Source organism: Aptenodytes forsteri, unplaced genomic scaffold (genome assembly GCF_000699145.1).
Source record: "Aptenodytes forsteri isolate BGI_AS27 unplaced genomic scaffold, ASM69914v1 Scaffold61, whole genome shotgun sequence".
Classification (NCBI taxonomy): Eukaryota; Metazoa; Chordata; class Aves; order Sphenisciformes; family Spheniscidae; genus Aptenodytes; species Aptenodytes forsteri.
This window is the reverse complement of record NW_008794443.1, coordinates 241,937-257,285: the sequence shown is the minus strand read 5'-3', so window position 1 is coordinate 257,285 and position 15,349 is coordinate 241,937. Positions and strand designations below refer to the sequence as shown.

Genomic DNA, 15,349 nt, shown 5'->3' with positions numbered 1-15,349 from the left:
TTCCTCTTTCCTATTTTAATTGGAAGCCTGATGAAGTGCAAGCAGCAACTCTGCTTTTAGGGTGCTAAACTGGGAACTCCCTAGTGCTGCCATTTCAAACTTGGCAGGTTTTTAAAATTTATTTCAGCAAAAGATCAAACCAATCAGCTTTGCAGTGAATGTAACACGTCTTGCAAACTCCCTGGACAAGCTAAAAATCCGTTTACAAGGGAAACAAAATTTCAACCTTTAACTAGGAAGTGATGACAGCTGCTCAGTAATTTTCAATGTTTATTAAAAATACTCTGGAGTGGTTTGTTCAATATTTAGTATTGCTTTATCTGCCTCCAGATCAGAACAGCACATGCTTTGATAACTGAACGAAAACCTCAGTTTATTTTCCCACTAGCTTTTCTGCTTCCAAAATTGCCGTTGTTATGGAGCTGCTCAGTGATTCATGACACATACACATACATCTTGCTACTTAAAACACACAAGCTAGGCTGCTTTTCCTATTACTAGCAGGGCAGAAAACAAGTTTGGGAGACAACTGTCCTAAAAACGCTCATGGAGCTGCTGCTGCCCGAATTTTGACAGGCCCCACCGTTTCTGTTACCTCTGTGTGAGCTGGGTGCTTACAAAGACACTGCTCCTGGAGAGAAAATAGTCCAGTCCCACAGACCTCTCTGCTAAAGCGAGGTTTTCATTTTGCTTACCTTAAAATCATTAATATGCAAGAACTCATCAATGATAGATTTGCATTTTCTCTCTATTTCCTCTTCTGATAGCGAAGGCTTTTCTTGCGCTGGAGCTGGGGGAGTTTCTGGCTTGGCTAGTAGAAAAAGAAGAAAAAAAAACCCCACATTTGGAAAAGGAAAAGCAGCATCATTTTCAGAGACGACGTTCTGAAAACAGAAGTCACCGGAGCAGGGTGTGTTCCCTGTCCATCATCAAGCAACAGGTTGCTGCTTTCTGGGCTACGTTTCCCCCTGTATGAACTCCCAGTATTTCTGTAAATCAACCTTCCCATAGAAACACGGTTGGCAGTGACACAGGTTGCAACACCTTCGAAGCTCTCTATCAACATTAAATAATTAAACTTGGAGCTGTTACAGCGTGCCGCAAATTTAAAACATGCTGACTGCCATGGGCAGCGACCCAAAGCAATCTCCTGGTCACATCCTCAAAACCTTGGTCCCCATGAAGTTCTTTACAAAGTCCCAAAGCTTCAAGACGAGTGTGTGCTGTGTCGTGGCAGCCAAGATGTACTCCTCACTGTAGCGGTTTTTAGATGTTTCCCAGGGAAGGAGCTAAACACTGTACTTAGCGCAAAGGTTCTGTCCACAGGGAACATCGCCCTAAGCGTCCTCAGTACTTTCTCGCTAACAAATCAGCTCAAGCTGGCAGGAGCAAAAAGCGGGAGCCACAGCACTGACAAGGTGACAAGCCACCCCAGCGGGTGCTAATGCCGCGCTGCAGAGAGACCTGCTTGGAGGGAGGGCTGGCAACAAGGCAGCACTAAAAAGATACCATGCATGGTCTGTCCCAGACCCAAATCACTGCTCTGGCCCTGGGAAATGTTTGGAAAAGGTAGATACGGCTTCACTGGGCACTGAAGCAGCATTTCTGCAGAACTGACGCTGGTTTTGGGGACTTCTAACCCAGAAACCAGCAGCAACAGTGACAGGATATGAGCAGGCAAGACAACGCCGTGGAGTGGTGTTTTGCTGGTTATCTCCAGCCTTCCAACTCTGACGAATCCTAAGGAGGAGCTGGTGAGAGGAGACGACGCCAAGGCCTGTATGAATCAGTTGTGTTGCAAACCTTTGGGAGGCAGATCACAGCTATCGCAGCTTGACGATGCGTCACTGCGGGCCAAATTTTCACACCGCTGCACAGAAATCTGTCACTTTTTCTGATAGATTTTTCCCTTATGCCTTTTCACACATCCAGCAAGATTCCCCGGGCACGGAAGAGCCGCTTACCAGATTCCTTGGCTTTGTTCCTCTCTGCCTCTGTGCTGTTTCTGTCCATCTCCATGCCGCCCGTTAACTGCTTCACTGTCTCCAGCATCTCCCTCCGCTGCTCCTCTTGCGCCTGATTGTCGAGCAGCAGCTCTTTACTGCTGCTGCCCCGTAGGAAGGTGTTGGGACGGGAGAGGGAAGGTGGGAGAGGTTTGTCGTTCTTCTCCCTGCCCGTGCTCCCGCGACTGCCGAACAAAAACACACGCGCTTAAAGGTTATGGAACGAGTAACCCCTGCTCGCAATGCTGGTAGTGTTAGAAGAGATACTGGATAGCTTTGTAGTAACTGCAGGAAAAAACCCACAACCCAAACCCAGCAGGGCTGTTGTCTCGACATTTTACAGTTGTAGCCACACAGAATATAATCAAGATTAACTCAAGTCTCAGAGATGCACAGAGTGGACAGGCAGAGCCAACGCTTCCCAGAGAACACACGGAAAAGCAATAGAGTCCTTACAGCACCCGTTTTATATGTAGAACGGTGAATTTTATAATGTAAAGGCACTGTTTTACTGTGAAATGGTAAGAGCCGTGTATTTTTTTACCCATTTATTGAAAAATAGTTTCAGAATAGTGAAGGTTACCAGCAACAGGTGACAAGGATCTGTCCTATTAATTACTGCGTTAATGAGCAAGACGGGCAAAACAATACCAAAATGGAATAATCTCCAGGTAAGCCAGAGTTTTAGGTGAAATAGGAGGGAAAACATCAGAGGGACAAACCCAAGAAAACAGTCCAGCAGCTGGTGTGTACTTGGAAGGAAGAACCAGTGACATTTAAAATGAACCGTACATTTATAAACTGTGTCTAGAGTTAATAAATTATTGAGGGTTAATACATGTTTCATGCTACAGGCTGGAGTGGCTGTAGCCCTGATGAAATCGGGGTGTGTGAGAGCACTGCACAGCCTTATGTACGCATTGCATGATGCAGACGCAGGGGCAGGCTTGGTCACACCTAATGGGAAGGCTCAGACACAGCCAGAGCGTTTCAAGAGCCCTGCTAAATTTCTGCAAGGTTTTAGTAGGCATGTTGTTCTGGATAAATAAACCTACTGACCCGGCTGAATCCATGACCGTTGAATCCAACCTATTTATTACAACATTTTATCTGAAGAGTTTTTAACCTGTTATAAACGACTAGCAAATGTATCCTTTAGGTAAAGGGTGACTGAAAAGTGGAAACTAAAACATTCACCGTAATGGCTTTAAAAATTAATACCACCTGTCTCTCCTATGATATTATAAAAGATGCATGTGTTTTAAGTTAGCTCAAAGTACACAGAGGTGGGGAAAAGACCCAGCCATTCCTGGAAACTCAATGAAATTCTCTTCTTTCTGTGTGCTGGTAACTAGAGCAGCAAGTGAAAAGCGCAGGCATACAGACAGCGGAAGGGAAAATCACCGGCGGACCAAAGCTTACCTAGTTAAGGCCCTGCGAGAATCTAATTCTGAGGATGCGGATGAGGCAGATACAGATGAGACTGGAGGCTGCAGTGCAGAAAATCTGTTCAAACTAGTGGCACTTGGTCGTAAGGAGTCTGGGAGATTGTAAAGACAACACAGATAAGAGCGACAACAAGGTCAGTAGCCGCTGACACCTTTGCATCACAACATCATTTAAGCAATAGCCGTTTTCGGAGTGATGGGGAGAGAACTGAAGGGAAAAGGCCGGTCCTGTCCCGCTTTAGCCCTGCTTGCCAGGCAGTCACACACAGAGATGAGCATTCCCACCCAAACCTGCTCTTGGCAAGGATGGCTGGTATCGAAGCAGAGGGTGAGGACCTGTCCTGACTTACCCATCTCGCTTGCCTTTGCTCCACCACTGCTGCCCTTTCCCCAGCTGCCCAACTGGGCTTTAGGCACAAGCTGAATCTTCTCGTCTATTGTGGGCTGTAAAACACATCAAGACATACAATTACAAAGGCAAATCGTACATCTTAATTATAAATGGGGTATTTTTCGCAACAATCCCTGTCTTGTGAATACCAAAACAGACTTGAACACATTTTTGAAAGACCAAACCCTAGCCAAAGACAGAGGACGCAAACAACAAAGGGCATCAACAAACAGCCTCTTCCGAAGCGTCAGTGAAAGACGTTCACAATGACCAGGCGCTTCTTTTTATTGGGAACTCTGAAGCTCAGTAAGGAGGAAAAAGCACAGTATATCAGTACTTGAAAGATGTTCAGTTTGTTTGTGATGAATAAAACGGTTCTGTCCACTCCACCTACCAGTCACGGCTTTGGGGGGAATCTGCACAGTAACAAACAGAATTCAGAGGGCAAAGAACGACAATAGGTTGCAGAACTTGGAGGGAAAAAGTAGTGTCTGACTAGGAGAGAACATTGACTTTACAATGCTCAGTTGGTGAATTTATTGACAAGGAGGTTGTGACCCCGCAGATCTCTTTGTATGAGCTCCTCTCTCCTTCCGACAATGCAGCTGCTGTGGAGCTAGCTCTATTTGTACTGTATTTGTACTAAACGGAGTAGAAGGACTTTTCCCAGATGAGCCATAAGCCCAGACAAAAGCAGGCTGAATCCCCCCTGCTAATTAAGTTTTGGAGTCTGTTTTATGACTTTCACAAGGAACAAACCGAGCTTGATCTGCAGAAGGGCTACAATCTGTCCAGGTTCTGCTTTACAGCTCTCCGAGCATCCAGGCACCGAGAGTAAAATTCAGGGAGAGTGACATTAATTGGGACAAGGGAATATCTAGGAAACACCCTGATTTATGTGAAAGATGGAGTTCTCCTTGGCGAGAAATCCCAAAGCTGTTCTGAAGATCATTAAAAAAAAAGGAGAAACCTCCAAGCCTGCCTGACCTGCAGCCTGAAATAAAAGTCCCCAGATCACCCCTTTAATGGTAAAATAACAGGAAGATGCTGGTCTGCAGGATGGGTGTGAAAGTTTAAACACATACTGAGGGATGCAACTGCACCGCACAGAAGTCCAGAAACGCTGTAAAAGCAGACACAGCCCTTCTCGTACTACTTGAACCTTTCAAGCCTGGAGTGCTGCCATTTGTGACACGTCAGGAACATTTTGTTTTCAAATTGAATGCGGCATCCTCATTCTACTAAGAAGCAGCGTCAGAACAGGGTCTTGAGAACTTGAGGCAGCAAAGGATTTCTATCAGACAGGTGTTAGAGACGCCTTCTGTAATAGCCATGTATGTGCTGTCACCATCACACACGATACCCCAACTCACAATCTCTTTTAATCATTTAATAAAACACAGGTTTTTCCACCTTAGAGAACTTCTGGGTGACTAAAAGGACACTATAAACCTGAGGAAAAGCGTATGCATACTCCTTTCCCTTAGAAAAAGCAAAACAGCAACATTCAGAAGACAACGGGGTCTTCCTTTGTGCTCGCTTTATGCACAGTACTAACTCTGGGGATTTAAAATGTCCCAAACCCAAGATTTTGACCTGTAAACACCGTAACGGTCTTTCCTAGACAGACAGATACAATAAGGTAAGATCTCGGCGTTTTTGTTGCTCGGAGTGAGTCTTATGCTGGCACCTACCTTGGTGATTTTAAGGAACTTGGTGGGGTCCAGCACTCTGCTGTTCTTTGCCCCCTGCACAGTGTTCCAACCGCCTTCATCGACCCGCTGGACACCTGCCAGATGACAAACACAACTGCCCTTAGCTCATCCCCGCTGCTCCAGCGGCACCCCGGGAGAACGCAGGCGATCGTCTCCAAATTCAACAGGAGGAGGAAAAGAAGACGGCACGTTTCTGCTAAGCCTCAGCACAATTCTGTGTGGAAATCATGTCTTTCGGAGTGTACCTTCAGACTAAGATGACATAGCTAGTTAGCCTGACTTTATTATTATAAAACAGCCTTGATATAAACCCCCCCAGTATTTTCAAGGGCTGGTTTCTGTAGCGATTCTTCCTGGTTAAGGAACGATTTCTCAGCGTGTGTCCTCGCAATTTGGATACGGCTGCACATACTGTGCGTTCACAAGCTCACAAAAGGAGCAGACGACATGCCTTTGCTAACCCAAAGCCGCATCTGTGGCACAGATTTCAGCAGTGCTAGGCTAGTCTAGGCACAGAACCATTCAGGCAGTCCCAAGTTCCTTACCTTCTCCTGATGTCAGTTTTAGGATAATTAAAACAAAGTCTGTGTTTTTTTTCTTTATGCCCCGTTTTCACGGCACTTCCACTTGATAATCCTTAGTATTAAAGAATCCCAAAGATGACTTTCTCCTTGCCCTGCTCTGTCCCAGTCTTCATTTTCCCAGTCACTCCAAATTCATCTTCAGGTAGTGGTCAGCCTCAAGGGCTGGTAGCAATTTAAGTCAATGCCAAGACACTTTCTCATGCTGAGTTAACACCTCACAACTTTAACAGCTAAAGACAACATGGTTCCTCTTGAAATTAGATGCCATTCTCTTGAAATTAGATTCTGCTGTATGCAAGAATGGATGGCAAACCAAGTTACCACGTAGGAGTCAGTTATAACAGATTTCTGGCAGCCTGTCACAAAATCAAATATGGTTTGCATGAACGTGAAACTTAAACAACTGCAGGCCAATAGTGCTTATTTTTACCCAAGGGATTTGCCCCCGAAAAATCCACACAGCCAATCCATGGCAAGTCTGTTCCCTTTCCAGTCTCAGCCATAATCAGGCCTCAATTCCCTTTGCTCATTACACTTAGGAGAAAAACCAGATTTTTTTCTTCTATGTGGGATTCCCTCTATGGCCACCGGATGTGAAATGAGTGAAACGAGCAGCCAACTTGGCTTCTACTTTACCCGGTCTCCTCTTCTCTTTGGTCATGAGTTGTTGGACCTTCCTCTGTTCTTCTTGCTCTTCAATCTTGGCTTCTTTATGAATCTGCTCGATGGTCTTCGGGCCCTGGTCTGCTCTCCGTGACACCCAGTTGCACTAGGAAAGAAGCGAACACGTGCTCAGAGATACTTCCAGGGGGGCATCGTAAACGGGGTATTCTGAACACCGTGAATGAGGCCTAATCCTCCCGCCCTTGTAATGTCTCAGAGGGGCTGCTCCCCGAGGGACTGGGGAAAATTTTGTGGAGCCGGGTCACGTTGCAGACATGGTTATCCCAGCACCGCAGGTCAAAGCTACGTACTCTGGTATATAGGCTGTGGTATATGTTTTGGTGGAGAATGGGAGGCTGCAGTGAAGACCTGACTTTGGAGAGGCATGACTGAATTCAAGACATTTTAACCCCTAGCATCCTGCACATTCCCAGCTTTTCAGTCTTTCTAGGTTCAGAGGAAAGAGAAGGACTAGAGGGAGGCTGCTGTCACTCTCTATCTGTTTATTACTGACACTGTTCGTTGGAGCCCTTCCTCCAAGCTTGAGGGAAAAAACCCACAAAACCCTGAAAATAAAGAAGCAAGAAGCGACTGCATTTTATCTGGAGATGGTGCTTTGCCACTCCAGGGATCGTGATGGCTGAGACAGGAATCCTGCAGAGAGAGGTGGAGCTGTCTCTCCACAAAACATTTCCACTGCTTGATGTGTCTATTCAACCATACACTGCACAGATCCATCTATCCCCAGAATAACCAGACTGTCTCTTGAACTTGCTACGACCTTGCCACAACTTTCGGGGTAATTATCTTTGTGTACCCTGCAGTCAAAATGGTGACTTTGGCCTCCACAAAACCCCAAACCAGCTTCAAAACAGCTATCTGAGGTATGAGTAAAACCCGCTCAGGACTTCAGTCAAGTGCTGTCTCGTGGCTAAAGCCATGCTGCTATCAGCACCTACGTGGGTAGGTAGAAATTACAGGTGCCGGAGAAGGTTTGTGCAACCTGCAGTCACATCTTCAACCGCGTGGAGTAGAGAAACCCTTCACTGTATGAGACTCCAGCTTTAACACCTTGGCTGTAGTCAACCATTGCTTGATTACAACACGGGCAGGTCCCTGTCTGCACTATGTGTGCGCTTGTCTACATCAAGTTATCTCCTACCTGTAATTTTTGGAGCTTAGTGTGGACCCACCATCATCATGCTCTGATGGAGCGCAGGCTCCATTTGCTTTTGTCTGCACAATATGGCCAGGAAACAACTAGCAGATGCTTGGTTGTGCTAGCGATACAGGCTAGCACATCTTTCGATGAAATCCATACTGCCATGAAAAAAAGCCCTCGCAGTTTTTTTACAGCCACACTATCCGGTCCCCCTCACTTGTGGGGTACGCATCTCGGAGCACTTCGGTCCCATCAGCACAAGTAAGTGCTGGCAGGAAAGAGTTACACCCAGAGTGCATGGAAACAAAGACAGCAAAGCAGTGCGACTGACACAGACAAGCACAGGGGATGCTGTGGGGAAAACACACCCAAAACCTCTCCCGTGAAGAGCTCAGGCATGTCTGCTGCAGTGGGGCTGGTCTAGCGGCACGAGAAGCCAGTGTGGGCACGTGTCTAACATGAAGCAGAACCAAAACACCTGACACAAGCAGTTCGCCTGTCTACCAACCTTGGCCTTCATTAAGGCAAAAGAGAGACTTCTTGTCTTTAAACAGCCAGACTTTTGGGATAAGGGGCACAGATCTCCCCCTAACATCCCACTTCTGCTGTAAATACTGTAAATCCCTGCTCTCACATGAGAGCTCTTCCAGCCCAGACATTAAAGGGAACGTGCTCTTTTACTTACTTGCGTTGGTACCTACCAGCCTTAGGTCTATTACATCCTGAAGCATGAACCGAATCCTTGAAGATGTTTTCCTCTCTTTCACAATCTTCTCCATCTGATTAAAATACTGGTCCATGCGAGGCTACACAAGAGAAACATCATCATCATCATCGTGTCTTGGAAGAAAATGAAAATACTCCCTCAGGTGGGGAGTCAGTGGGTTCTAGCATTACAGCATTTCTGTGCCAGAAACACATCTGGGGACCCAGAGCTGCTCTCCGGAGAAGTGAGCGTTGGGTCTCGTACGCTCCCCCAGGTTGGATTTGAGTGTGCGCAGTGCAGGATGTGCAGGAAATGAGGCACAAGTCTGCGGGCGCCTCCTTCGTTTAGCACACGCTTTCTCTGCATTTTTAATTACTCAAATAATCTACACCCTCCGCATGTACACAATAAACTTGCCATCCATTTAAAAAAAAAAAACCCCAAACCCAACGTGGTTTTTTTCGTGGTACAGCTAAGCTGATCTGCTGGCTAGCTGCCACCAACAAGGGGAGTCCTGCTCTACCTCTGAGCTCCTCCTTTTCATATCAGCATGCGTGCTCACCTCAGCCCAAATAAAAATGGCTCGGGAAGCTAAACGGGCATAAAACTAATCCTGCAAACGTCGTTTCGATGCTTTACCTGCCCGAACTGTCTCAGCTGGGGTCAGGCAAGAGAAGCAGGGGCAGAAGCACCGCTTCTCTCAGCAAGAAGCTGTTTAACGGGCTTAGCCATCGTATGAAAGCCCACAAGCTCCCTTCCATCCAAAAAGTCATGATGTGATGGAATCCTAATCAGTTCGCACTAAGACATGAAATGGTATCATTAGAGAAGCCTCCGTTAGGTCATTTGAACCGTTCCATCCAAAAAGTCATGATGTGATGGAATCCTAATCAGTTCGCACTAAGACATGAAATGGTATCATTAGAGAAGCCTCCATTAGGTCTAAATTTGAACCGCCGGGCTCCAAAAAGCCTTTTTCCCCCAAAATGGGGGGCTCTGGCTGTTTTAAACAAAAAGTTTCAGGGCAGTTTTATAACACGTTTCCCACTCCCTTCACTAAAAACTAGCTAAACCCTTTTCCTTATACTTAAACAAACAAGAAAAGCCCTATTAAAATTTGGTTCTGGCCTTGCCTTGGAAAGTTTCAGCTCTGAGAGCAAATGTTTCCAAAGTTAGGAATGACGGGGAAAATATTTAAAATGGACTTTGTCCAGAAGCTTTAATTATAACTATCGCTAACACTTCAGCTTCAATAAAAACACATAATAAAATGTCTACCCCGTCAACAGAAAATAAATAAAGGATTCTCACTCAATCTTGATAGAAATAACAAATCACAAAGACAGGACACGGGCAGCTTCTCACAACGGGTAACGTGACATCTGCAAGCATTTCCCTGCTGCGTGCATGCTCCGTGTTACACGGTGCCATGGCTCAAGGTTGCAGAACTGGCCAGTGCACCAAAACGTTGGCTTTTACAGCGTTTCCATGCTAGCAAAGACCGAAACAGCATCCAGGACTCATCCAGCATGACCTCAGCTACTGCTCAGAAGTCAGACCCTGTTTTCTTCCCAAAGCACGTGGAGAAATTGAATCCCCGCTTCTGGCACTTTCAAACCTGCATCAGTAACGCACACGCTGTTGCGTTAACAGCGTAGGGCATTTAGCCTGGGGGATTAGTGGTAAATTAGGCTGTTTTGGTCAAGTCTCCGTAAAACAGTTTGGAAAACCGTTTCCCCATAAGGATCAGGATTGATCCGCCGTGATCCCTGCAATCCAGCGCGCTGCAAGGGAACTCCCTTCCCTGAGCAGCTGAAAACAATTAGCTCAGTTTGTTTCCAGAGCTGAGTCCGACTGATTTCTGGCAAAACCCTTGAATGCTTTTTCATCCCAAGCCTGGCTTTTGCGCAAAAGAGGCAGATTGTCTGTGCCAAGAGAAGCTTGTCGAGTGCGTAACGCTCCGTGCTACATATACATTTGTTGGAAAGTCGGGAGGAGGATGCTGGGGCGCTGCAGTTGCAAAACAGCTGCTTCATTCCAGCATAGCTGGAGATGGTGATGACACAAAATAAATGCATCCACCAAGGTTCAGGTGGGGGTTTAGGTCAGGTAATGAGGGTTTTTTTAGATTTAACCCGAACAATACATTCAGTGGTAGATTTTGTAGGTAATATAAGCCTTCAACGGTAAAGAAACAACTCCAAATCTTAATGTTTGGGAAACTACAGATAAGAGGTAAATTCTATTTGGAAAAAGCAACCCATAGGATATGTTGAGTGCTTTTAGACTGCGTGCTTGGATGAAACATTTGGAAACAAGTAGCGACTGGAGAACACCGTTGAGCACCGTTGATACAGACTCTATTAGAAAGGGGCAGAGAGGAGGGAGCGAGGCCAGGTCGTGATGAAACATCCGCAGAAGAGCGGATGATTTTCTCATGCTGTACAGAAATTCCTGAAGAAAAAAAATAAATCCCCAAATCAAAACACCCCGTACCCATTTTTCCATCCCTGTTCTGAAAGCCCCTTCTCTCACTCCCGGTCCTGCCCTACCTTTGCTTTCTCAAAGTCCAGGTCCTTGCCAATGGTAGTTAGCAGGCGGCAAAGGCACTCGAGGGACTCTTCATCGTGGTTTTTCAGCAGCTTTACCACGCAGTCATGCATGATAGCCTCCGTCAGCATTTTTAGTTTGAAAAGCTCGCCAATGAATTTTATATTCCCAATGGATCTCCGTCGGGCTTTGTCCTTGGCCTCTTCCAGCTCGTCATGGAGCCGCGTCTTCTCCTCTGGCTGTAAAACAGAAAAACAGCTCTGAAAAACCACGTTCACAGAGCACAGAACTCTTCAAAAGATCCAGTTTTATGTTTATAGTTGCTGTTGTCCCTGTTTACTCTTTCTCTCCTAAAAACCAAAAAGAGGCTGGTATAAACCCGCTAATCAAGGCAAATATTCTTTATTATACTCAGCCACAGTGACAGAATGAAACTCTCAACTCCAAAATTCCCCCCAAATCGACTGCCATCTTCAGAAGAGATCATTTTCAGAGGGAGCTCTGAGAATTTATGGGGAAAAATACCACTTACAGTGGTAGCAGCTTCAAGTTCTTTCTGCTTCTTTTCAAAGACGTCGTCGTCAGCCTTGTCCTTTTCAAATTCCTTCTGACAGCGATTTAACAGCAACTTGCGGAAATTTACTGTGCTCCCAGGTTTGTCTGCCATGGGCACTTTGAGCTGTAGGAGAAGGAACAAAAACATCAGCAGAAATACGGCTAAACTCTACATACGAGCGAGGTTTCCTATAAGCCGTCCATTACATTTTATTATGCACTTCACATTCAGCAACGCAAGTCTGCAAGGCTACGACAGTTAAACATCACGTCATGATTTCCAGCTGAGTTTTACATTTCACGTGTAAAGTCGCACTCGAAACTTGGCTGACACCACCTCCGCCCGGAGACAGATTACATTTCCATTCACAGGACCCTTTAAGACGACACACTGCTTAAACACACTCTTGTTACGCGCTGAAGACTCTGGAGCCGTGCTCCTTTGTTGCATGTCAGGAAGGATCGGGGGGAGAAGGGGGCTATTCTGCCCCAAATTCACCATCTGAAAACTAGCTGTCCGGAGCTTGGCTCGGCACCTTGGGCTCCCCTTCAAAACGAGAGAGAGAAATCGGACCTTCCAAACGTGACTCATTGCATCTTGAGACCAGGCAGAGCAAAGTGTCGTCAACTCCCAACAACACATCACTCCAAGCAAAGCCCTCTGCCTGCAGGCACGGCCAACGAATGTAGAAGAAGAAATCTGTCGTGTAAATTATTTTTATTTACGTTCAGAAACTAACATTTAACTCTGCTCTTGCCACGTTTATATTACTGCCCATCAGTTCATGGGGATAACGTGCAGAACATTCACCCGTGCAGAGGAATTTCCCATTTGACTTTGGCGGCTCTTACCGTTACAAGACATCTGCACATGTTGGCATACGCCACCGAGAAGCTCGGTTCATCGATAGCCTTCTCGAAGACCAGGTCGATGACTCCTTTCAGCCTCTCTTCTGTATCTACCGTCAGGTCTGTCACTTGCTTCATGAGCTGATTGAACATCTGGGGCGTCAGCTTGTTCAAGATGCTTCGTACCTTGCGGAACAGCTCCTAAAGGACAGGAAAACTTTAAGTTTAAGCACAAATCGAGCAGGTGGCTCTCAGGAACGAGCTAGGATGCATCTTAAAGGTGAACAGAGATGATGTCCTACGGGAACTTGTAGGAAGTTGCGTTACACACAGACACACATCTGCGCGCAGTCCAGCTCCAGTTGTAACTCAGCTACCGGCTACCGAAGACCAAAGCCGTGGGGCAGGATTTTTGGGAATGCCCAAATGCTTTTTTCAAGTGCGACAGAGGCACAAAGCCTGTGCTGTCGTCCAACTGAAATATTCTTCTTGATATCAATTTAGCCATGAAATATAAATTAAAAGGGAGTGGCCACCTTCTCCCTCAACTAGAGGTAATCAACTTCTCCTATATTTAAGGCACTTTTTTTTTCTCCTATCCAGAATGATAATTAGGTCAACAACGCTGCCGTTAGCCCCGAGAACAAAATTCCAGTGTCCTTCAAGACTATCCCAACTTATCCTACAAATTACAAGTTTGACCACCAGGCAAATACCTCCACTCAGAGCGGCTGCCCCACGGAGGAGAGGAGGGGGAGAAAGACACAAGAGAAAGCTTCAGAGACGGCGCTGTTGGGCTGGGCAGGACAAACTGACAGAGGAACCTCAGTCTTGCTGAGGTTCAGGGCAGAATCGTAGTCTAAAAGGGGATGAAAAGCAAGTTGTGTGCTGGAAGCTTGAGGTTGTTTGCTTTAGAACAGAGACAGAAATATTCTAGTAAAACAGCAATAGAAAAACCATCCTGGAAGAGAGGTAGTAGGTTGTCTGGTGTTCCCTATTTAGACTCGCTTAATATACAGGATTGCCATTTAAACTCCAGGTCAAGAATAAACACATGAAAAAAAAATAATCGAGGTAGGGGAGAGCTGTTATTCAAACTGGAATTCATTGCCCTTTTTTACTGTCTTACACAACAGCAAAGGCAAATTACCATCCTCCTTCTGTTACAGGCTGCTGTACTCAGAAGCGCTTGCTAATGCTCTCACCTGAGTTTTGACATTTTCCGGGTCCTCGGTTTGGTTTTCTCTCTTCAGGCTCGGCTTCCAGGCGTTCTCTGCCTTCTTCAGGTGGACATCCTCCTTCACACACACAGTGATGATCTTCCTGGGCTCTCTCCTCTGGCCTGGCTGAGATCTCCTCGGTCCAACATTCAACAACTAGGACAAAAACATTCCTTGTTATATCCCCTTTTAAACTCGCATCTCCATAAAACACTCCAGGGCGCAAGCCAACACCTGCTGATGGCAACACCGTCAATCAGCAACTCATCCTAGGACTTGGAGGACTCTCTCCGACCCAACACACCAGTCCGGGTTGGTCAGAGGGAACATGAAGACACCAAACACGTTTCTGGCAGCTTTTCCCTAAACAGATATGGGATGACCACTGCCTACACGCACCGGCGATGCTCCGGACACTGCTTAAGCGCTGCAGAACTCAACCTGACTGACCAAAACTGCCTCTTGAAAGCCAGAAAGTGCTTCATAGCACTTTCAACTGAGGCATCATAGCAAAGGCGTATTTAAGGATTAAATTAGTCCTCACAGGTGTATTTCAAATGTGCCATCCCAAGCAATTAGATTATGATAAATTAGCAGCTCTGCCAAAAACGTTAAGTTTTACTGGAGGTTGCTTCGAACAGAGCCATTTTGAGACAGGAATTACATAAAACACACTGAATGGAGCATCAGTGCTGCTCCCGCATTGTAGAAACACGGATCCGAACAGATGTGGGTCAAACTCTTTGTAGTTTCACAGAAGAAAGGGAAACACAGTACTTTGTCTGCAACAGCATCAAGCACTTCTCCGCAAGCCTGTAAAACGTGATGGTCCTCCTGGTCAAACCAGGTAAGAAAACTGTGGAAACGGGGGAGTTTTTCATGTTGTACAAGCGATAGGGCACAAGACACCCCCAAACTCCTCCTTCATCCTCCGGGAGCTTCTGATTAAGGACTAAAGGTATCAAATATTATCAGGAGGTTATTCTTCCCCTGCGCTCTTTCATATTTCTGAACTCATTTATTAGAAATGTCCAACCTCAATGTAAAAATTAGCGCAGCAGCAAAACTCCATTATCAAACCCTGTTACTTTCCACAGAAGTAATTAATCTCTTCAGTGGGCAGTAGGCAACCTCCCCATGAAAGGTGGGCCATTTAAAACACTTCTTTGTTCAACAAAGGGATTCAATGAGCATCAGAGAGGCAAAACCATCTCAGTTATTCAAACAGCTTTGCTGAATACATGAGGAGAGGCTCTTAGCTGGTGCCTCTCATGTCATGTATCAGCCCCAAACCCACCTTTGCACAATTAAAACAGAAAACCCTCCTTAAAGGCAGGAGCTCGTATCTGCGATTTGAACCGCTTGGGCTTTGACGACGTAAATACGTGCCGCCGATGAAAGCAAACAAACATAATCACGGCCACTGCTGGAGTTCTCATTTGGGCTTCGTTAGCTGATAACAGCAACAGAATAAGATCTTGTCAAAAAGACAAAGACCTCATG

At 46.0% G+C, this 15,349-nt stretch overlaps 1 protein-coding gene across 6 annotated transcripts in view; it reads right to left on the bottom strand.

Annotated features, from left to right (window-relative positions):
- The window catches only part of EIF4G3 (eukaryotic translation initiation factor 4 gamma 3), a 108,247-nt gene that overhangs the window by 13,544 nt on the left and 79,354 nt on the right, over positions 1-15,349 (bottom strand). For all 6 annotated transcript variants that reach the window (XM_019474752.1, XM_019474751.1, XM_019474747.1 and 3 more), the window contains 11 exons: positions 13,832-14,002; positions 12,630-12,827; positions 11,755-11,901; positions 11,225-11,461; positions 8,668-8,772; positions 6,778-6,910; positions 5,537-5,631; positions 3,802-3,895; positions 3,426-3,543; positions 1,965-2,188; positions 696-811 (listed from right to left, as the gene is read on the bottom strand). In XM_019474752.1, the coding sequence (XP_019330297.1) occupies positions 696-811; positions 1,965-2,188; positions 3,426-3,543; positions 3,802-3,895; positions 5,537-5,631; positions 6,778-6,910; positions 8,668-8,772; positions 11,225-11,461; positions 11,755-11,901; positions 12,630-12,827; positions 13,832-14,002 (1,638 nt within the window). The remainder of the gene's footprint in view (positions 1-695; positions 812-1,964; positions 2,189-3,425; positions 3,544-3,801; positions 3,896-5,536; positions 5,632-6,777; positions 6,911-8,667; positions 8,773-11,224; positions 11,462-11,754; positions 11,902-12,629; positions 12,828-13,831; positions 14,003-15,349) is intronic.